The 21257-nt window shown below is 42.9% G+C and overlaps 1 protein-coding gene across 1 annotated transcript in view; it reads left to right on the forward strand.

The window, feature by feature from the left end:
• The window catches only part of spag8 (sperm associated antigen 8), a 67990-nt gene that overhangs the window by 38871 nt on the left and 7862 nt on the right, over positions 1–21257 (forward strand). Inside the window, exons 5-8 of the mRNA XM_068015016.1 lie at positions 31–202; positions 4820–4865; positions 7810–7927; positions 9127–9189. Coding sequence (XP_067871117.1) covers positions 31–202; positions 4820–4865; positions 7810–7927; positions 9127–9189 — 399 coding nt within the window. The remainder of the gene's footprint in view (positions 1–30; positions 203–4819; positions 4866–7809; positions 7928–9126; positions 9190–21257) is intronic.

Genomic DNA, 21257 nt, shown 5'->3' on the forward strand with positions numbered 1-21257 from the left:
ATTTGACTTTTTCTTCAACTCTTATTCTAGAGAATGTCAGCTCCTTTGGATCAAGATGAAGAGAAGGCCACAACAAATGCTCTAACATTCAAGCATGGGCACAAAGGTCTACTCACCACAGATTACTTGTCAAAAATATATGACATAACCACATATAAAGAATCGTACCCTCCTCCCAAGGGATGTCCACAACGAGAAAGAGGTAACCCTCAGTTAAAAAAAGGAATGGATTTGCATAACACTCATTCTCACTACATGCAGTTCTTTACTAACTTACATAGATAGTTATTATCTGCAAAACTTAGCTGGGTTACTGGTGTTTTTTTTTCATTATTCTTTCATGGGATGTGGGCATCACTGGCAAGGCCAGCACTTATTCCTTTCCCTAATTGCTCTTGACAACTGAGTAGCTTGCAGGGCCATTTCAGAGGGCAGTTAAGAGTCAACCACATTCTGTGGGTCTCGAGTCACATGTAGGCCAGACCAGATAAGGATGACAGATTTCCTTCCCTAAAGGACATTAGCGAACCACATAGGTTTTATGACAATTGACGATAGTTTTATGGTACCATTACTGAGATTAGTTTCTAATTCCAGATTTTTAGTAATTAATCAAACTTAAATTCCACCAGCTGCTATGGTAGGATTTGAACCCAGGGCATTAGCATAGGTCGGCTCAATTACTAGTTTAGTGGCATTAAGTAAATCAAACCAAAAAAGAAATCTATTTTTCAACAAACTCTAGTTGATTTCTGTCTGCTACACTTTAATAAAGGTAGCTGGAAAGAGCTCAGGATCGATTCCTGAACTGTGCTAAATTATCCAGTTGCAGTCAGTAAAGTTGTGGGCCTGTTACAATTGGTTTCAGTAGTCCCAGCCAAAGAAAGAGGAAAAAATTGGTCAGGAATCCCACTCCTGATTGTTGTTAGTGATCTCTGCTGGAACATGTTAGTGACATTCCAGGGCCACATACAACCCTGATTTAAATACCTAAGTTAGTTGTGCACCGTTTCCTGGAAAAATGGCAACAAACACAGTGATGGGAGGAATAGGTCTTGCCCCCACTTATTTCTGTAACCTGCTTCTGCACTGCAGCAACCCAATCTGCCATGACTCTCCTCCGATGCTGGGCTCTTGTGCAACCCTCCCACCCCTCACAGATATCAGAAAAATTTACTAACAAAGATTATTAACTGACTTGTCAAATGACTTGTGTTGCCCGTGCAACAATTAGATCCATTTTATGTGTTTGGAATGAAAAGTTTTCAATTGAAATATAACATCTGACTATATAGTTGGGAAAAAATGTTAATGCTGCAATTTTTGTACTTATTCCTTGTGGGGGAATCGAGAACTCGGGAGTGCAGTTACAAATTAAGGGGTCTCCCATTTAAGACAAAGATGAGGATGAATTACATCTCTCAGAGGTTCATTAGTGTTTGGAATTCTCTTCCCCAGAGAGCAGTGAAGAATGGGTCATTGAATATATTCAAGGCTGAGTTAGACAAATTTTTGATTGACAAGAGAGTCAATGGGTTTGGAGGTTGGGGAGAGTGGTGGGTGGTGGTGGCAGACAGGAAAGTATAGTTAAGGCCACAATCAGATCAGCCTTGATCTTATTGAATGACAGAGCAGGCTGAATGGCCTACTCCTGCTCCTATTTCATATTCATATTTTAGAAGTTTATGTCATTTAATTAATTATAATTAAAATTAATTATACAAATGCAAGTGTCCAGTGTGGATGAGTCTGTTTGTCAGGATATGGATTTGTAAAGTTTATCCTTTTATGTCTCTATATTATAACCATAGCAGGAAACAATAGTATTGTGATCATGTTATTGTAGTAATCCAGAGCCTGGACCACGGCAGCTGGGAGAATTTAAATTGAATTTTTAAAAATTCAATTAAAATAAATCTGGAATAAAATACTAATCTTAGGATTGGTGACTGTGAAACTACTGAATTTCCATTTTTTTAAAAACCCATCTGGTTCACTAATGTCCTTTAGTGAAGAAAATCTACAGTCCTTATCTGGTCTGACCGAAACATGACTCCAGACCTACAACAATGTGGTTGACCATTAACTACCCTCTGAAATGGCCTAACAGCCCCTTACTTGTATCAAACTGCCATGAAAAAGTCTAATAAGAATAAAACCAGACGGACCACCCGGCATTGACCTAGGTACTGGAAATAACAAAGGCACATTCTGCCTTGTCGACCCTCCAAAGTTCTCCTCACTAATATCAGGGGACTTATGCCAAAATTGGGAGAGCTGTCCCACAGACTAGTCAGGTAACAGCCTGATATAGTCTTAGTCACAGAAATTTAACCTTACAGCCGATATCCCAGACTGCTCCGTCAACATCCCTGAGTATATCCTATCCCACCGGCAGGCCAGATCCATCAGAGATGCCGTCACAGTGGAGGAGGGGGTGACCCTGGGAGGCCTCAAAATTAATTCTGAACTCCATGAAGTCTCATGGCATCAGGTCAAACATGGACAAGGAATCCTGCTGATTACCATCTATTTCCCTCCCTCAGCTGATGAATCAGTACTCCTCCACATTGAGCACTTGGAACACCCACAGAGGGTAGGAAAGGCACGGAATGTAGTTTGGGTAGGGTACTCACCAAAAGCGGCTCGGTAGCACCACTACTGACCAAGTTAACTTAGTCCTGAAGGACATATCTGCCAGTCCGGGCCTACGACAGGTGGTGAGAGAACCAACATGAGGGAAAACCTACTTGGTCTTATTGTCATCAATCTACCTGTTGCAGGTGCATCTGTCCAATGCAGTATTGGTAGGAGTGACCACTGCACAGTCCTTGGGGAAACAAAGTCCTGTCTTCACACTGAGGACATTCTCCATCATGTTGTTTGGCACTACCAATGTGCTAAATGGGATAGCTTCAGAACAGATCTAGCAGCTCAAAACTGGGCATCCATGAGGCGCTGTGGGCCTACAACATACGACCTTAAACATGCTAAACAGTAGAAGCAGCATGCTATAGAAAGAGCAAAGCAATGCCACAACTTACATCAGATCAAAGCTCTGCAGTCCTGCCACATCCAGGTTTTTTTATTCGTTCATGGCATGTGGGTGTCGCTGGCTATGCCAGTATTTATTGCCCATCACTAATTACCCTTGAAAAAGTGCTGGTGAGCTGCCTTCTTGAATCGCTGCAGCCCTTGGGGTGTAGGTACACCAACGGTGCTGTTAGGAAGGGAGTTATGCCGGGTGGCCTGTCCGGTTGCATTCCTTTTCTTAGACTTTGTAGCAGTTTGGTACAACTGAGTGGCTTGATAGGCCATTTAAGAGGACAGTTAAGAGTCAACCACATTTCTGTGGGTCTGGAGTCACATATAGACCAGATCACATAGACTGCAGATTACCTAAAATATGTTACTGAGCTAGATGGGTTTTTATGACAATTGACAATGGCTTCATGGTTCCCAGATTTTTATTAATTTAATTTCTACCATGGTGGGATTTGAACCTATGTCCCCAAAGTATTAGCTGGGAGTGTGGATTACTAGTCTCGTGACATTCCCATTACACTGCCACCTCCACTATGAATGAGTGTTTAAAACAACCAATAACAAGACAAGGCTACACAAACATCCCCATTCTAAATGATGGCCGAGCTCACCATGTCAGTGCAACAGACAAGGCTGATATATTTGCAGCAATCTTCAGCCAAAAGTGCTGAGTGCATGATCTATCTTGGCCTACTCCTGAGGACCCCAGCATCACAGATGCCCGTCTTCAGCCAATTCAATTCAACAACAACAAAAACAACTTATATTTATGTCGTGCCTTTAATGTAACAAAACATCCTAAGGTTCTTCATAGAGACATTATAAAACAAAATATGACACCAAGCCCCAAAAGGAGATATTAGGTCCAATGACCAAAAACTTGGTCATAGAGGTAGGTTTTAAGGGGTGTCTTAAAGAAGGAAAGTGAGGCGGAGAGGTGTATGGAGGATATTCTAGAGCTTAAAGCCTAGGCAACTGAAGGCACAGCCACCAATGATGGAGCAATTAAAATCAGGGATGCTCAAGAAGCCAGAAATCGAGGAACGCAGATATCTCAGAGGGTTGCAGGGCTGGAGGAGATTACAGAGATAGGGAGGAGCAAGGCCATTGGGGGATTTGAAAACAAGGATGAGAATTTTAAAATTATTGCTTGATTGGGAGCCAATGTAAATCAACGAGCACTGGGTGATAGATAAACAGGACTTCGTGTGAGTTAAGACACGGGCAGCAGAGTTTTGGATGACCTCAATTTTGCAGAGGGTGGGAGGCCTGTCAAGGGTTTGTTGGAATAGCCAAGTCTAGAGGTAATGCAGGCATGAAAGAGGGTTTCAGCAGCAGATGAGCTGAGACAGGGAAAAGTCAGGCAATGTTGTAGAGGTGGGAATGGCGGTCTTGGTGATGGCACAGACATGAGTTTGGAAACTCATCTCGGAGTCAAATGTGACAACCAAGGTTGTGAACAGACTGATTTAACTTCAGAGACAATTTCCAGGGAGAGGGATGAAGTTGGTATTTTGGGAACGGAGTTCGGAGCAGGGAACAAAAGAAAATCAGGAGGAATTTTATGCAGTCTGCCGTGGCGAATTAGGTGGCATGCAGGGTGATATAATTAGGTGGGAGGCGTCTTTCAGATTCACGACGGCGGAATATTTTAGAGGAATTTTACAACGTACATAGTTAATGACAAGATATATTGTATAAATGGTGCTAAAATTAACTTAACATGTAGATATAGTTCTGTGAGATGTTTAATCTCTCTTTGTTTTTTGTACAGGAATAAAGAAGCAACTTATTGAAAAGTACATGTATCACAAGATAAGGTAATGACTGGGTGAGGGGTTGGGAGGGAAGAACTTGATTTATCTGATTTATTGAAATGTATTTTATTTCTAATGCTGAGCAAAAACAGCTTCTCTTTCAAGTTACATTGCACCCCAAACTTTCTGTCAAAATTGTCATGGTTGGAAAGAGCCGTGATTAAATAAACAATGAAGTGGAGGAATTATGAATAAAAGACAACTGTTGAACTGAACCACAAGTAAATGGTCACATTTGCAACACAAAAAAAATGGAGTAGAGATCAGGTGACTCCTCCTGTGCTGTCAATAAACACATCCATCTGTTGAGAATGAAACTTGTTAACCTTGTCAGAATTAGTTCTGGGGAGAACACATTGAAATTGAAAAGAGCCCATTAAATATTGGTGACTTCAATCTAACAAGGATTTTGCAGACAGACTGACTCCACAGCCCAAACAAAGATGAATAGGTATGAAGTAGCACCATTGTAACAGAATGGTCCCAGACACCAACTGATAGCAATGGTTTCCATATCCTGGAGCATTGTATGGTCATACCAGGGAAGAGGGCCCTTTCTCACTTGATAGAGACTCAAATATAAGGGATTTTTACCTAACAATGTAAAGAGAGAGAGGAGATATCAACAAAAGACCACAGGAAGGCAGTTATAGCGTGAGGCTGTGAGATAATTCCTAGCTAAGCAGAAAGAAACCCTGCTGAATAACAAATTGAACAACCACTGCAGCAGAGAAATTGCAAGGTGACTTTGAGACACTCCATCTGTGAAAGTACAGCAGATTCACACCACCAACTTTGGACTGAGTTTTAACCACAGAAGGCTACAACACTGCAGCAACTCCAAGACAAGGAACATTCAGGCCGCAATACCATTATAACATTTCCTCCCAAAAGAAGCTGTGAAGGTTCTTTAAGCAACAGATTCTTGTACAGTAATTTGGACCTTAATTGCATCCTACCCTTTTCTCCTTATCTATCTATCCTTGTGCATGCATGTGTGTATGAATGCGTGTGAGGGTGAGGTTGCAAGAATGGTTTAAAAATTGTTTTTTTTTAATCTACTGGAAAACCTGCCATTTGTCTGTTTATTTGACCCTGAAAATACTCAAGGACTAACACGCCATTTTTAACAAAATGTTATCTGTAGTTAGTTGGGAAGTGAAAAGTGGAAGCCTCCCACACCACTTACAACCTGTCCATAACAAAATTCATTTTGATTATTTTCAATCCTGAATTGTTAATATTTTGTCCCTATTCAAACTTGTCTTCCAAAGGGCTTCATTTTGTTCATTGTGCAAAAAAAAACCTCTCTTTATCATTGCTTTTACATGCTAAAAAAATAACTGATCTATTTGGATTTTAAATGGCCAATTTTAGACTTTGCAATTGTGATTGCGGTAATTCCAAAAAAATTTGTAATTTTGAGACAACCTTTTTTTCCTCAATGTGTATTGGAGGGGTTTCTGCCACAGAGGAATAATACTACATGCCTTGTGATCTGACCTACCCCAAAACTGCGCTGTGAGGACCACTTATGTTTTCTTTGGTCTGGTGAACTTCAGATCCCAACATCTTGTAGGCTAATAGGGTTCCCAATACTTACAACAAGGGAATTAATTCTGCTAATGTGGAACAATATGCCCAAAGCCTTGAATAACGATGTGGGCACAATGTCTGTGCAATATATGACAGCCTGACCAAATGTTCTACTAGATTTCTATAGACAAGGAAGAGCACCAAGCTGTTTGGCCCCACCCGAACTGATCTATCCAATCTTCCCCACCTAGAAAAGGATAGAATGCATTTTTATAGCTTCAGTTGAGAACAGAGACACCGCACACACACACACACACACACAAAAGTATGCTGCTTTGAGAATCATTAAGTTACTAAACTCTGCTTTTTCCCTTTAAAATGTTCAAGTTTAATCACAGTACACCAGTCACTGACAGGTACATTTTTATATCAGCTCAAGCCTGATTCATTTGTTTTTAATATAGAAACTGAATGACATCAGTGGAAATATATGACACCACTTTTTGTTACCTTTTTTTTCTCTTTAACATGAGACTTGGAACATTTGAGAAAATAGGAACTTATCAGATTATGAATAAATTCAATCAAGTGTGAATCTGTAGTTCAGTCTAAGTCAACTGATCCACTGACCTGCTAGCACGCTGCTGCTTTCAACAGTGAAAGTCTTTTTTGTTCTTCCTTTTTTGTGTTAAAGTACCAGCATTTCTTTTCTGGGAATAATTTTCTGGGTCATTATTGAAAACTATTAGAAATGAAAAACAATACCCTCCATTTGAATTCCAGCGATTTGTTTTATCCTGATTAGGTTTCTTTCAAAAAGTTGTTTACATTTTATTGTGGTAACTTATTCACTGTTGGGCCTCATTTCTAAAACCAACAAGTACCTGGATACTCAATACAAATTTCTGAAATTAGCCAGAAGAGTGAAACTTGCAAGACTTCTTTGTGTTGGTTAAAATAACAGTGGAAGTTTAGTTTGGTTTTTATTACTGTAACACCATATTCTGTAGGTGAGTAAAGTTGTTTTCAAAAAGCTCACTTGGAAACATTAGCCATAATGCACATCTGCTTTTGTTAAATCCCTTTTGATGTAACACTTCCTCTGACACAAATAACTGGTGTGCTACACTTTAGATGGCTTAATTGAATGACATTTCCTCAGCCTATTATGGAATTTGACTTTTACAGACAGATCTCAATCCAGCTGTTTTGTTTCATCTGGCTTGTGGTGCCATGTGTAAACCATATGTGGCATATGAGAATTTTGGAGGCCTCTTGCTGCCTTGCTTCAATTCTTTGTGCTTTTCCATCCAATGGTAGTAGTGCACATGCAAGAAACTTAATGGTTGATACAATGCTAAACAAATCCGTTGCTGATACCTTTTCTTGAACCTTTTTGTTCGTGTTTCAGCAAGGAAGTATTTGATGCACATGATCCTAACTTGGTTTTACCGATGGAATCACTGAGCGTAACAGGACGTGACTTCAAAATGGAAGGCTTTGAATCTGATCCACCTCCTCCTACTATGGTAAGCATCTGAGCATAGACACTGATTATTTAGCTTAATGCCTCAATACCTGGTATAAATAAACTGAAGAAAGTCCAGTCATCCAAACATGGAAAAGGCAGAACTGTCTAGCCATTTGGCACAACACTTTTTAAAATGCATGTGTGTAATGTAGGGGAGGATGTTCAAGCCAGTTGTCAAATAACATTTCTGAAAGAGTAGTCAGGAGGAAAAAAGAAATAAAACTTTCACAGATTATAAACTATAAAAAATATCTTGCAGCAAATGCTGTACAACCTGTTTAGAATGGAAAATTATTTATAGAAGAACACTGGAAAAATTATATAAAGATTTACTCAAGCATTCCATTTACTATACATAAAACATGTCCTGACCATCCCGAGACATTTGCCTAAATGGGGATAATTATAAAAAAAAGTAATTTTATACATGAAACTGGAAAACTTACTATATTGATCATGAGTGTAGCATTGTTATTAACTATTGCATATAACTTCAGTTAAACATTATCTTGTTCTTTGTTGCTTTTTATCAATTACTGCCAAATTCATTTATATGAAAACTGGATTGAAGCAAATGGTTACTAAGTTCTCAATATTCTCCAGACTCCAACCTCGATTCACAAAGCTTTTGCTGATCTTCTAAAATGTAGTTTCTTGCAAATGGCTGGAATGTAAAATAAACAAGAATGTTTGCAAAGTAACATGTGGACAAAATGTAGAAAACTGCATCTTAGCATCTCAAGACTGCTTAATGAATGAGGACCTTATCTGCCACAATACTGATATATTCATTTTCTGTTATACACAAGCTATATGTCAAGAGAAAATGAAATAAAACTACCAATGTTGGAAATCTGATCATAAAATACTGGAAATCACAGCGTTTTGACCAGTTTCTGAAAAAGAAAAGTAACATTTTTGGTACAGTTGTACATGTAATGTGGACTGCTGCATTTTCCAGTATTTTTTGCTCTCTTTTTCATTATTACATTGTTTGCAATTATAACCTATAGTTTGATGTGCATCCTTTTTAAAAATTATGTAACATTCACTTAAAGGCAAAAGAACAAAAGTTTATTCCATTTTTTCCTTATTTTAAACTAAACATTTATAGGAGCCTTTAATTATCAGTTTATGTTGCCATGTATTGTCATGACCTGTTTTATTATGTATTTATGTGTGAACTGTTACTTACAGAGCTGTAATTATAAAACTGAACAACCTATTACGATCTGGTCTGATCATGCCAAGCAAATACATGTAAGTCCATTTTTGGTGGGGGTGGCAGATGGGGGGGAGGTAACATGTTAACAGAAAGGAATCTATACAATTGCATTTAGAGGTGCGCATAATATTACACAGAGTAAATTAAACGCAGAAATTTACAATATACCAAAGCAAGAAATTTTTTGAATCGAAATTTAACTGAAAGCATAAGATCTAATAGTGTTCAATTAAAAATTTTCATTTGATAATTAAGGAAAGTGCAGAATTGCGAGATCTGCTGTTGAAAATAATCTTTATCAGGTCTAATAAATTTAAGAAACAGAAAAAAAAGGAAATTGTATCCTCGATAGTAACTAGCATGCTATCATCTCTGAACACATTCGCAGACCCTCTTCCATAAGCTTTAAAATTAATTTCCATTGATAAGCAATCTTGAGAAAACTAGTTTTTTTAATTGGATTACACAAGGCTAGGTTGAATGTCTCATGTATCGAAATCAGCTAATTCAGAATTTCTGCCCACACTGGGCCCTCTGTTTCAACCTGAATCCCTGTGTGGTTGAATATATGTGTTCCCATCTGAAAAGGAGCTGTGTATAATTAGAAGCCTCACTGACAGCTGTAGATTTACGAGGCAGGGGGTATGGAGGAGGAGGCCAACACTGACAGCTGCTTGATACTTGTTAGAACAGTAATGGAAAAAAATGGCTAAGCTCAGAAGGTTATTTCAACCATCATATCTCGGGTTTAACTGGTTCAATCCAGCTATATTGAAGATTTATGGATGAGTGACATATTGCAGTACTACAATTCTTCTGTTGTTTTCGAGTCACATACTGAACATTAGAAAGCATATGACTATTGAGGGCTAAGAAGCAATTTTGGTCAATTCAGGAAAGAATAGGCTTAAATTGGTGTAGAAAATTAGTTGAAAAGCTTTTATCAGTATGCAAGAAGCATATGAACAAGCTATTAGATTCAGAGGGTATATTCCAATAACAACATTGAGAAAATTTGCAAGTTTAAATTATGAAAACGTGACTGTGAGACATAAGATGGTACAGAATATTTTACAAAGGTGAATGTATTAGGCAGAGGAGTAATATTTTTAAGGCCTGATATAGCGATTGCAAGGTTCTTTAAGCGCAGCGGCTCATTTAAATAGCTGGGGTGGCCTGCTCTCCCTAATCATGTGGAGGGGGCAGGCTGTCCGTCCCCGCCAATGGCATCAACTGCCTGTGCGAAGGCTCTGACGCCATTTTTAAAGGGAAGCCACCCCTTCTGGTATATTTACATTTTTAAAGAGATATTCCCCCAGCATTACATAGATAAAGTTCCAATGCCCCTTTCCCACCCACCGCCCCACTAAAATTACAGTAACTATTTGCCCTTTTCCCCCCAAAGCACTTAGCTTTAACATCTGATCTTACCCACCCCAAACTGCAAAAGTTTAAAGTACAACCCTTCCCACCATCCCCTCCACCCATGACGTTTATTTGACCCACTCCCCCCACACTGATAAACTTACCTCCTCCCCCCTCTCCACCAGTGTTGTGCCTTGTTTCCCTGGATGGGGATTGGAAGGTGCGGGAGTGCCGGCCGCCGCACCAAAAATCACAGGGGGCCCTCAGGATTGCGGCTGAGTATATTTAAATTAATTCATTTTATTGATTTAAGTATTCAAATTGTGGTCCCGTCGCCCAGCGGTGGGGGACACCGCAGAGCCTCGCTGCCACTGGGAGGTTGGCGCCGGGCCCTGCTGGCATCGAGGTCCGTGGCAGGCCTCATTCGGAGCCATCTTCAGGCCCCCTCCCCACTCCACCACAGATCACGACGTCAAGGACTGCTTAAAATCGAGCCCAATATCCAATATGAGTAGAAATGATGGTAGCTGTATTAAAGGCAACAAAGTAGCAATTGATTCAATGTAATTGATCATAAACTCAAATAAAAATGCTGTTTTGTCAATAAAGAGGCTGCAGTAATATAATAATCATGGTAAATTTCTAACATCCCAAAGGTAACGTGGAAATATCTGCGACAACTAAATTAATGGGGTGGGTGTTTAAGTAATTCCATAGCTAAAATTCACAACCTGCAATGGATATTATGCTGCTTTAGCATTTATCTATCCACCATAGCTGACTAGCAACACATTAATGTTAGGTCCTAATACTATTTTCCTAACAGTGTTGCATAATTACAATTAATGCCCAATTAAGGGCCTCATCCTGCCACCACCGCAATTAGTCGAGCGACGGGCCGCCCTATCGCCGCATGGTAGGAAAAACCGTGCTGGCTGCCTGCCAGCTCTGGGGGCGGGGTGGGCTCCCTTGTTAAAATGCACTTAGTGCCTGAACGAGGGACCCAACATCAGGAAGGGGGGGCCCGTTGAGGGCCACATTCTTGCCCTTGCTGCTGATCCCCCATGATCCCCCATGATCCCCACCCTGCGAGACCCCTCCCGTCCTGACCTATCTGTCGCCTGGGTCCAGCGCCATTCCTGGACCTCGAGTGGGTGCTCCACCCACATCAGCCACCGCTCCTGCGATGGTACTGCTCAGTTAGAGAGCTGCTAGCCTCTGATTGGCCGGCAGCTCACAGAGGGCAGGACTTCTGTCGCTGGGGTCCTTGATCCTGTGGAAGGCCCTCCGCTGTCCAGTTAAGTGCCTAATTGGCATTTGATTTAGGGGGCCTCCCACCGCTTTTGCTAGAGGACGAGAACCCCGTCGCCCAAATGGAATGGGTGGCACAGTGGCGCAGTGGTTAGTACTGCAGCCTCACAGCTCCTGTGACCTGGCTTCAATTCTGGGTACTGCCTGTGTGGAGTTTGCAAGTTCTCCCTGTGACTGTGTGGGTTTCTGCCCACCATTCTCCTACCACCTACCTACACGAGAGGCAATTTACAATGGCCAATTTACCAATCAACCTGCAAGTCTTTGGCTATGGGAAGAAACCAGAGCACCCAGCAGAAACCCACACAGTCACAAGGAGAACTTGCAAACTTCACAGTGGCAATACCCAGAACCGAACCTGGATTGCTGGAGCTATGCAGTTGCGATGCTAACCACTGCACCACTGTGCCACCCCATCTGATCAGTGATCACCTGAAGATCAAAGAGGTCAGAAGAAATAATCAGCATAGCTTTTTGATGCACTAGGACATAATTTTTGAGGAGGTATTTAAATTGTCACATTTTGACTGTTCAGAAGATATTAATATAAATTTACTGATCCTTCGCTGCTAGAAGGGAGCCATACACTAAAGAAGGGTGGTTCGGAGAACTGCTGTTGTAGTATTGTAATTCCATTTGTGCTCGTTGCTCTCTCACCCTTGGCCTGCAGCATGACAGGGAGATTGAGCAGAGGCAACACAAAGGGGGACAAACTGCTTGCAGAGGGAGAAGGAAAAGATGGAGAAGGTGATCTTGAAGACAAACCTGTAACTTTGGGGCAAGATGAGAATGGTGCTGCCAGTGCCAGTGACCATGGCCAAAAACTTCTTTGCATTGGAATCCGTCCAGGCTGGAGCAGGCAACATTCCCATCATCGCCAGCTTGTCGTCCAATGATGTATATGGGAGGTGACTGAAACTCTTGTTGCCAGGAGAGGGGAGTATATAGCATTCTTTCTGGCCAGAGAGAAGCAAGAGAGTGCATGGGAGTTTGCCAGGATAATGTGCTTCCCCATGCTGCAGAATGCCATTGACTGCACACAGGTTGCTTTGCAGGTGCCACATCTAAGTGCAGAAATGTACCATACGGCCATGCTCAGCACATCCTGCAGTTGAATGCCTGGCATCTTGGTAGCAGTCATGATGCCTTTATTCTGCACCTGTCCGCTGTTGCATCAGTTTTTGACTCACCACTTCAAAGCAGCAGATGGCTGCTGGACGGCAACAAGGGCTATCCACGTACCACCAGCGCATGACTCTCGTGCGCAACCCAACCACGTGTGAGAACCATATTGCCACATGGAATATCATTGAGCAACATTTCTGCTGCCTGGATCACTCTGAAGGAGGTTTGCAGTACTCACCAGAGTGCATGTCACAATTCGTCATCATCTGCTGTATTCTGCACAACCTCACCATTATGAGCACACAGCCCTTGCCACCAGGCAAGCTGGGGAGGAATGGGAGGAGGAGAGGAAGTACCCAATATGTCCCCTGTCTGGCTGGGCTGTGTATGAACTGCTCATCTGAATGTGGTACCAGTGTACACAACCCCAATTCTTCATTCACCAACAGTCCCACACCTTACTTTTCCTCTGTTACTGACCATCACAGTAAAGGCCTGCTACCCAACCCAAACCCGACAGGACCTGACGACGTGTTGGGTTTGGGTCCGGCCGTGCCCATCTTCTGGGTCTGGCTTTTGGGCTCGGGTCGGGTCGGGCCGAGTCCGGGCCAGGCTCGGGTCAGGTCGGGCCGGACACACACGGTAAGTGTGTAGGTGAGGCGGTGGCATAGTCGTATTGTCACTGGACAAGTAACCCAGAGACCAAGGTTATTGCTCTGGGGACATGGTTTCAAATCCTACCACAGCAGAAGGTGGAATTTGAATTCAATTAATAAATCTGGAATTAAAAGCTAGTCTAATGACAGCCATGAAACCATTGTCGATTGTTGTAAAAACCTATCTGGTTCACTAATGTCCTTTAGGGAAGGAAATCTGCTGTCCTTACCTGGTCTGGCCTACATGTGACTCCAGACCCACAGCAATGTGATTAACTCTTATATGCCCTCTGAAATGGCCTAGCAAGCCACTCAGTTGTATCTAACCACTACAAAGTTAATAAAAAGGAATGAAACCGGACGGACCACCCGGCATCGACCTAGGCACCGGAAACAACAACGGCAAACCCAGCCCTGTCGACCCTGCAAAGTCCTCCTGACTAACATCTGGGGGCTTGTGCCAAAGTTGGGAGAGCTGTCCCACAGACTAGTCAAGCAACAGCCTGACATAGTCATACTCCCTCCACCACCGACACACAGTGGCAGCAGTGTGTACCATCTACAAGATGCACTGCAGCAATGCACCAAGGCTCCTTAGACAGCAACTCCTAAACCCGCGACCTCTATCAACTAGAAGGACAATGGCAGAAAATGCATGGGAACACCACCCCCTGCAAGTTCCCCTCCAAATCACACACCATCTTGACTTGGAACTCTATCGCCGTTCCTTCACTGTTGCTGGGTCAAAATCCTGGAACTTCCTTCCTAACAGCACCGTGGGTGTACCTACCCCAAATGGACTGCAGCAGTTCAAGAAGGCAGCTCACCACCACCTTCTCGAGGGCAATTAGGGATGGGCAATAAATGCTGGCCTAGCCAGCGACACCCAAATCCCATGAATGAATTTTTAAAAAGTGCTCTGTTGGTAAGTATTGAAATTCAAAAATTTACCTAAACTGGGAGTCCAGGAAAAACTGAGTCTGCGCACTGAGCGAGTGACGTCACTTTGACATCATCACGCATGCGCTGCAGCTTCCTGAAGATTCGGTGTCAGGAAGGTAAGTAAAGGGATGGTCGGGTCGGGCTCAGGGCAAAATCAGAGGGACTCAGGCTGGGTTGGGCTTGGGTCCGCTGTGGTTCAGTCGAATTTGGGTTGGGTTCTTTTTCCCGACCTAAGCAGGCGTTTACATCACAGTGTCCTCTTGGGCACAAAACTGAAATAACAGCCGCCATAAAACCACCATTCAAATACAACTTTATCTAACAAACCATCCAATATTCAATGCAAAATTCAAGTAATAACAGCTGTGCATTCCCTTGCATCTGTTCTTTGGGTACTTTTACCTGACTTCATGCTCCTATGTAGGGCTACCCCAGTGGCTGCAGCATGGCTGGTGGAAGCCTGCTGAATTTCAGTGGGGGAAACTGCAGAATGCCTTGCAGGACCTCTTCAAGCAGCTCTGGTCCTAAAAGGACCGGTTTCAGACTGCACCACCTCAGCATGGGCGATATCAGTCTGGGCTGGCTGGCTGAGAAGCGACAAAAGGGGCATTTGTGGATTGGCAGTGGTGTTATTCTCGGGGTAAACAGCAAGTTCATGCTTCATGGATCCACTGCCACTCCCCCGGGGCGGCACCTATGCAATCCTAATAATCTGTTGGTGGACAAGATTGCTGGACTGCTGTGAAACTCTGCAAGCCCCTTTGAGCACTGTCATCTGCAGTCATGATGGCAGCCATCTGAGCCTGCATGGCAACAAACTGTACTTGCATGTACAAGCAGAGATTGCAAGATTTCAGTCTGAGCCTCCACTACAGCATTCAGACATTGGGTGGCTTCTGCTTCTGATGCAGTGGAAACTGAGACATTGGCCATCAGACACTGCATCACGGGTGGGTCCGCAAGTATTCTCATAGAGTTGGTCACCACTTCCATGCTGGACTTCAGGATGGGCAGACCATACAGGCTGGGTTTCAAACTCTATGCAAAGCCCTATGCCAAGTTGGTGCTGGACTCCTCCATGCTTCTTGACATTGACAGCAGGCTTTCTAACAGGCCTGCCAATGCACCAAGAATTTAATTGTGCATACCCATCAACCTTCTTCTGTATTCTGCCACATCAAAGTCCTTATCTGAGTCCTTTTCAGCAGAACTCATGTGCGACCTCGCCCTCTGGGGAACTGGCACCTGCACTGCCCTTTCCCCCTCTCCAGGCTGCAAGCCACTTATGCCCGGTGATTCACCACATTCAGCCTTGATGCGATCCTGTAAAGTGCGTGCAGTGCCATTATCTGAGCTGGTGTCTTCGAGTGTGAGATCCAGTGGCAGTGTTTCACCATCATCAGTCTCTTGTTCCACATGCTCCTGCACCACTTCCCATTTTGAGTTGGTGGCCAGGAGGGTACCTAAAAAGAGAAAAGCACAAGGGTATGGTTGTGGTGGGGAAAATGGGCGAAAGCAAGAAATGCATCCTTAGACCTTCTGCAGCTCGTAAATCAGAAAAAATTGTGTGATGAGGAGGAAGTGGGATGTGAGAAGGAGGATTGGGTAGGTAAATATCATTATCTTCGATGGTTTCAGCCCTGTCGCTGGCCATGGCCTCAGTCATGGCCACTCCAATGATGGAGAGCACCGTCTCCTTCATTGGGGTGAGGACTTGCAATCGTGTCTGTCTCCCAATGGTTGGACGTTGCTGCCTTCGATTGTACACCAACTTGTCCTGCAAAAGAGAGGAAAGTATGTGTGGTGAAATGTACTTGGGTGATGTGCCTGCCATAGTTGAATATTGGCAGTGTGTGCAGGCTGTGAGATGTGGTTGTGAGGCTTGTCGCAGTGATAAGTGTGTGATGTTGAGAAGAAACTATGAATGTACGGTATGAATCATGTTTGATAGAGATTGTTGGTATGTGAGTGGGGGGGGAGGTGGTGAATTGAGCGGTGTATGAAGCTTGTGGTTCAGTTGTAAGGACAGAGCATTTGGAGATGTATTCACTGACATTGACCACTCAGGTAAGGTCATTGACCTTCTTGTGGCATTGCATCCAGGTCCTCAAGGATACACTGCTGGCATTGACCATAACAGTTACCTGCTCCCACTGCGTTTGCAGTGTCTGGCTGGAGGACCTCCTGGTCTCCTGTGGATAGAGGACCTTTCTCCACCTGTTCACCTCCTGTACCAAGGCCTCCAGTGCTGCATCAGAGAAGCTTGGAGCAAGCTCTCTGCCCTTTTGTGCCATTCGTCAATGTTCTTCCTGCCCAGAATGTCTTTCCCAGCCACCTTCAGCACCTGCTTCAGCGAGAATGAATCTTCCCTTTAAGAGGTGCAACCTGGCTTTAAGTATTGCAGGCTAGTTTGAAGTGATGCTCACCTCATATAAACTTGGGCCCCCTGCTGGGCCATACAATGTCGCCTTTAGCACTGGGCTGCACATTACAATCATTTGAATGAGCAGGCACCACAAGGTTTATGTGCTGCCTGTATTGGAAGGAATGGGTGTGGGCTAATCACATATTACAATCCCTATGCCCATTTTCAGGCCTTATCCAATTTTTCCCCCTTCGTGTTCAGTGTGATTTTGATCCAGTGATGTTTGCATCTTTGAACTGACTATTGGTTATTTAATGTACTGAGTGTAATAATTTTTTAATCCATCTGATACAAGGCACCTGGAATAAGAGGGAAGGTCTATTGTTTGCGACCAGTATATGTCTTTTCTAATCTTAGCTATGTCTATGTTACTCTTATTCTCGCTGTGTCCATTTGTGTGCACATTTTGACCGCTTCTCCAGGACACATTACATACGAACATACGAGTTAGGAGCAGGAGTAGGCCACTTGGCCCCTCGATAATGCTCCGCCATTCAATAAGATCATGGCTGATCTGATTGTAACCTCAACTCCACATTCTCACCTACCCCGATAAACTTTCACTTCCTTGGTTATCAAAAATCTATCTACCCCTGCCTTAAAAATATAAAATATTCAACAACTCTGCTTCCACCGCCTTTTGAGGAAGCGAGTACCAAAGACTCACGATTCTCTGAGAGAAATAATTTCTCCTCATCTCTGTCTTAAATGGGCAATCCCTTATTTTTAAACAGTGACCCACTAGTTCTAGATTCTCCCACAAGAGGAAATATCCTTTCCACATTCACCCTGTCTAGACCCCTCAGAATCATATATATTTCAATCAAGTCGCTTTTCACTCTTCTAAATTCCAGCGGATACAAGCCTAGCCTGTTCAACCTTTCCTCATAAGACAACCCACCCATTTCAGGTATTAGTCTAATAAGCCTTCTCTGAACTGTTTCCAATGCACTTACATCCTTCCTCAAATAAGGAGATCAATACTGTTCACAGTACCCCAGATGTGTTCTCACCAATGCCCTGTATAACTGAAGCATAACCTCCTTAAATTTGTATTCAATTCCCCTCGCAATAAAAGATAACATTCTGTTAGCTTTCCTAAATACTTGCTGTACCTGCATACCAACCTTTTGTGATTCATGCCCCAGGACACCCAGAGCCCTCTGCATCTCAGAGCTCTGCAATCTCTCACCATTTAGATAATATGCTTCTTTTCTATTCTTCCTGCCAAAAGGGACAATTTCACATTTTCCCACATTATACTCCATTTAACAGACCTTTGCCCACTCACTTAACTTATTTATATCCTTTTTTAGCCTCCTTACATCCTCTTCACAACTTATTTTCCTACCTATCCTTGAGTCATCAGCAAATTTAGCAACCATACTTTTGTTCCATTCATCCAAGTCATTTATATAAATTGTAAAAAGTTGAGGCCCCAGCACTGATCCCTGTGGCACACCACTCGTTACATCTTGCCAACCAAAAAATGACCCATTTATGGCTACTCTCTGTTTCCTGTTAGTTAGCCAATCTTCTATCCATGCCAATATGTTAACCCTTACATCATGAGCTTTTATATTTCACAATAACCCTTGATGTGGCACCTTATCAAATGCCTTCTGGAAATCTAAGTACAGTACATCCACTGGTTCCCCTTTTCCCCACAGCACATGTTACTTCTTCAAAGAACTCCAGTAAATTGGTTAAACATAATTTCCCTTTCATAAAACCATGTTGACTCTGCCTGATTACCTTGAATTTTTCTAGGTGCCCTGCTCTAACATCTTTAATAATAGTTTCTGACATTTTCCCTCTGAAAGATGTTAAGCAAGCTGGCCTGTAGTTTCCTGCTTTCCATCTCCCTCGCTTTTTGAATAAAGGAACTACATTGGCTTTTTTACAATCTAATGGAACCTTGCGAGAACCTAGAGAATTCTGGAGACTTAAAACCAATGCTTCTACTATCTCACTAGCCACTTCTTTTAAGACCCTAGGATGAAGTCCATCAGTACCCAGTGACTTGTCAGCCTGCAGCTCCAACAATTTGCTGAGTACCACGTTCCTGGTGATTGGAATTTTCTTGAGTTCCTCCCTCCCTTCCATTTGCTGATTTATGGCTATTTCTTGGATATTACTTGTATCCTCTATAGCGAAGACAGATGCAAAATACCTGTTCAATTCATCTGCCATCTCCTTATTATCCATTATTAATTCCTCAGACACATTTTCTATAGAATTGACACTTACTTAGTTAACTGTTCTTTTAAAAATTTCTATAGAAACGCTTAATATCGTTTTTATAATTCTAGCTAGCTTTCTTTCGTACTCTGATTTTTCCCTCCCTATTAATCTTTCAGTCATTCTTTGCTGTTTTTTTATATTCTGTCCAACGTCCATCCCACATTTTTTTCTTCTATTGGTGCTTCTTGGGCCCTTTTTTCTACCCTTCTTATTCCCCTTTCGTACCATCTTTCATTTCTCCCTTCGTATCTTCAGTGATTTCAGTCACCTTTTCAGCTTCTTGCCCTCTTTCTCCTCTGAATTCACTCACGCCCTATCTTCCCAAAACCTCTCTGTAGATATAAACTCTCCTATCCTTATTCCTGACTATCTGCTTGACATTGCCATCTCCCACAGCCTCCCTGGGAATAGAGGGATACAGTCCCCGGAAGTGTAGAAGGTTTTAGTTTAGGCAGGCATCAAGATCGGCGCAGGCTTGGAGGGCCGAATGGCCTGTTCCTCTGCTGCACTGTTCTTTGTTCTTTGTTCTATACTCCAAGTCTCAGTCACAGCAAATACATGGGAACACCACCACCTGCAAGATCCCCTCCAAGCCATACACCATCCTGACTTGGAACTATATCGCCGTTCCTTCACTGTTGCTGGGTCAAAGTTCTGCAACTCTCTTCCTAACAGCACTGTGGGTATACCTACCACACATGGACTGCAGCGGTTCAAGAAGGCAGCTCACCATCACCTTGTCAATGGCAATTAGGGATGGTCAATAAATGCTGGCCTAGCCAGCGATGCCCACATTCCAGGAACGAATACATTTTTCAAAACTGCAGCTAAAAATTATTTTCCACAATTGCTGTGTCAATATTGTTGTTTCCATTATATCTCAATGCCATATATTTTTTAGGTTGCTTAATGTTCTTCACACGCACCAAAGTTAAGGTCCCCCTTTGGATTGTTGTTGCCACCATTATGCCAACATAACTGGTCAGATTTTGTAATGTGATGACAATACCTGTTTAACACATTAGTTATTTACTTCTCATGTAATTGAGGGAAGGTGGGGATGTGGTAGGAATATGGGATTAATGCAGGGTTAGAATAAATGGGTGGTTGATGGTTGGCACAGACTCGGTGGGCCGAAGGGCCTGTTTCAGTGCTGTATCTATAAGTAAGTAAGTAAGTAAGTAATATTTCTGGCTCAAGCACAGTATGTTGGGAGCCTGTACAGGGTAGGTTCCTAGGCCCAACCATCTTCAGCTGCTTTATCAATGGCCTTCCTTCAATCATAAGGTCAGAAGTGGGGATGTTCGCCTGGACAACATCCAGGCTTGGGTTGATAAGTAGCAAGTAACATTCGTGCCACACAAGTGCCAGGCAATGGCCATCTCAAATAAGAGAGAATCTAACCATGTTCCCTTGACATTCAATGGCATGACAATCACTGAATCGCCCGCTATCAACATCCTGGGGATTACTATTGACCAGAAACTGAACTGGAGTAGCCATATAAATACTGTGGCTACAAGAGCAGGTCAGAGGCTAGAAATCCTGCGGCGAATAACTCATCTCCTGACTCCTCAAAGCCTGTCCACCATCGACAAGGCACAAGTCAGGAGTGTGTTGGAATACTCTATACTTACCTGGATGGGTGCAGCTCCAACAACACTCGAGAAGCTCGACACCATCCAGAACAAAGCAGCCCGCTTGATTGGCACTCCATCCACAAACATTCACTCCCTCCACCACAGATGCGCATTAGCAGCAGGGTGCACCATCCACAATAATAAAAGCAAAATACTGCGGATGCTGGAAATCTGAAATAAAAACAAGAAATGCTGGAAATACTCAGCAGATCTGGCAGCATCTGTGGAGAGAGAAGCAGGGTTAATGTTTCGGGTCAGTGATCCTTTTTCTTCTTCCCCTCCCTCCCAGAACCATGACAGGGTTCCCCTTGTCCTCACTTTCCACCCCATCTGCCTCCATATCCAAAGGATCATCCTCCATCATTTCCGCCACCTCCAGCGTGATGCCACCACCA

The sequence above is a fragment of the Heterodontus francisci genome, chromosome 1 (genome assembly GCF_036365525.1).
Source record: "Heterodontus francisci isolate sHetFra1 chromosome 1, sHetFra1.hap1, whole genome shotgun sequence".
NCBI classification, from domain to species: domain Eukaryota; kingdom Metazoa; phylum Chordata; class Chondrichthyes; order Heterodontiformes; family Heterodontidae; genus Heterodontus; species Heterodontus francisci.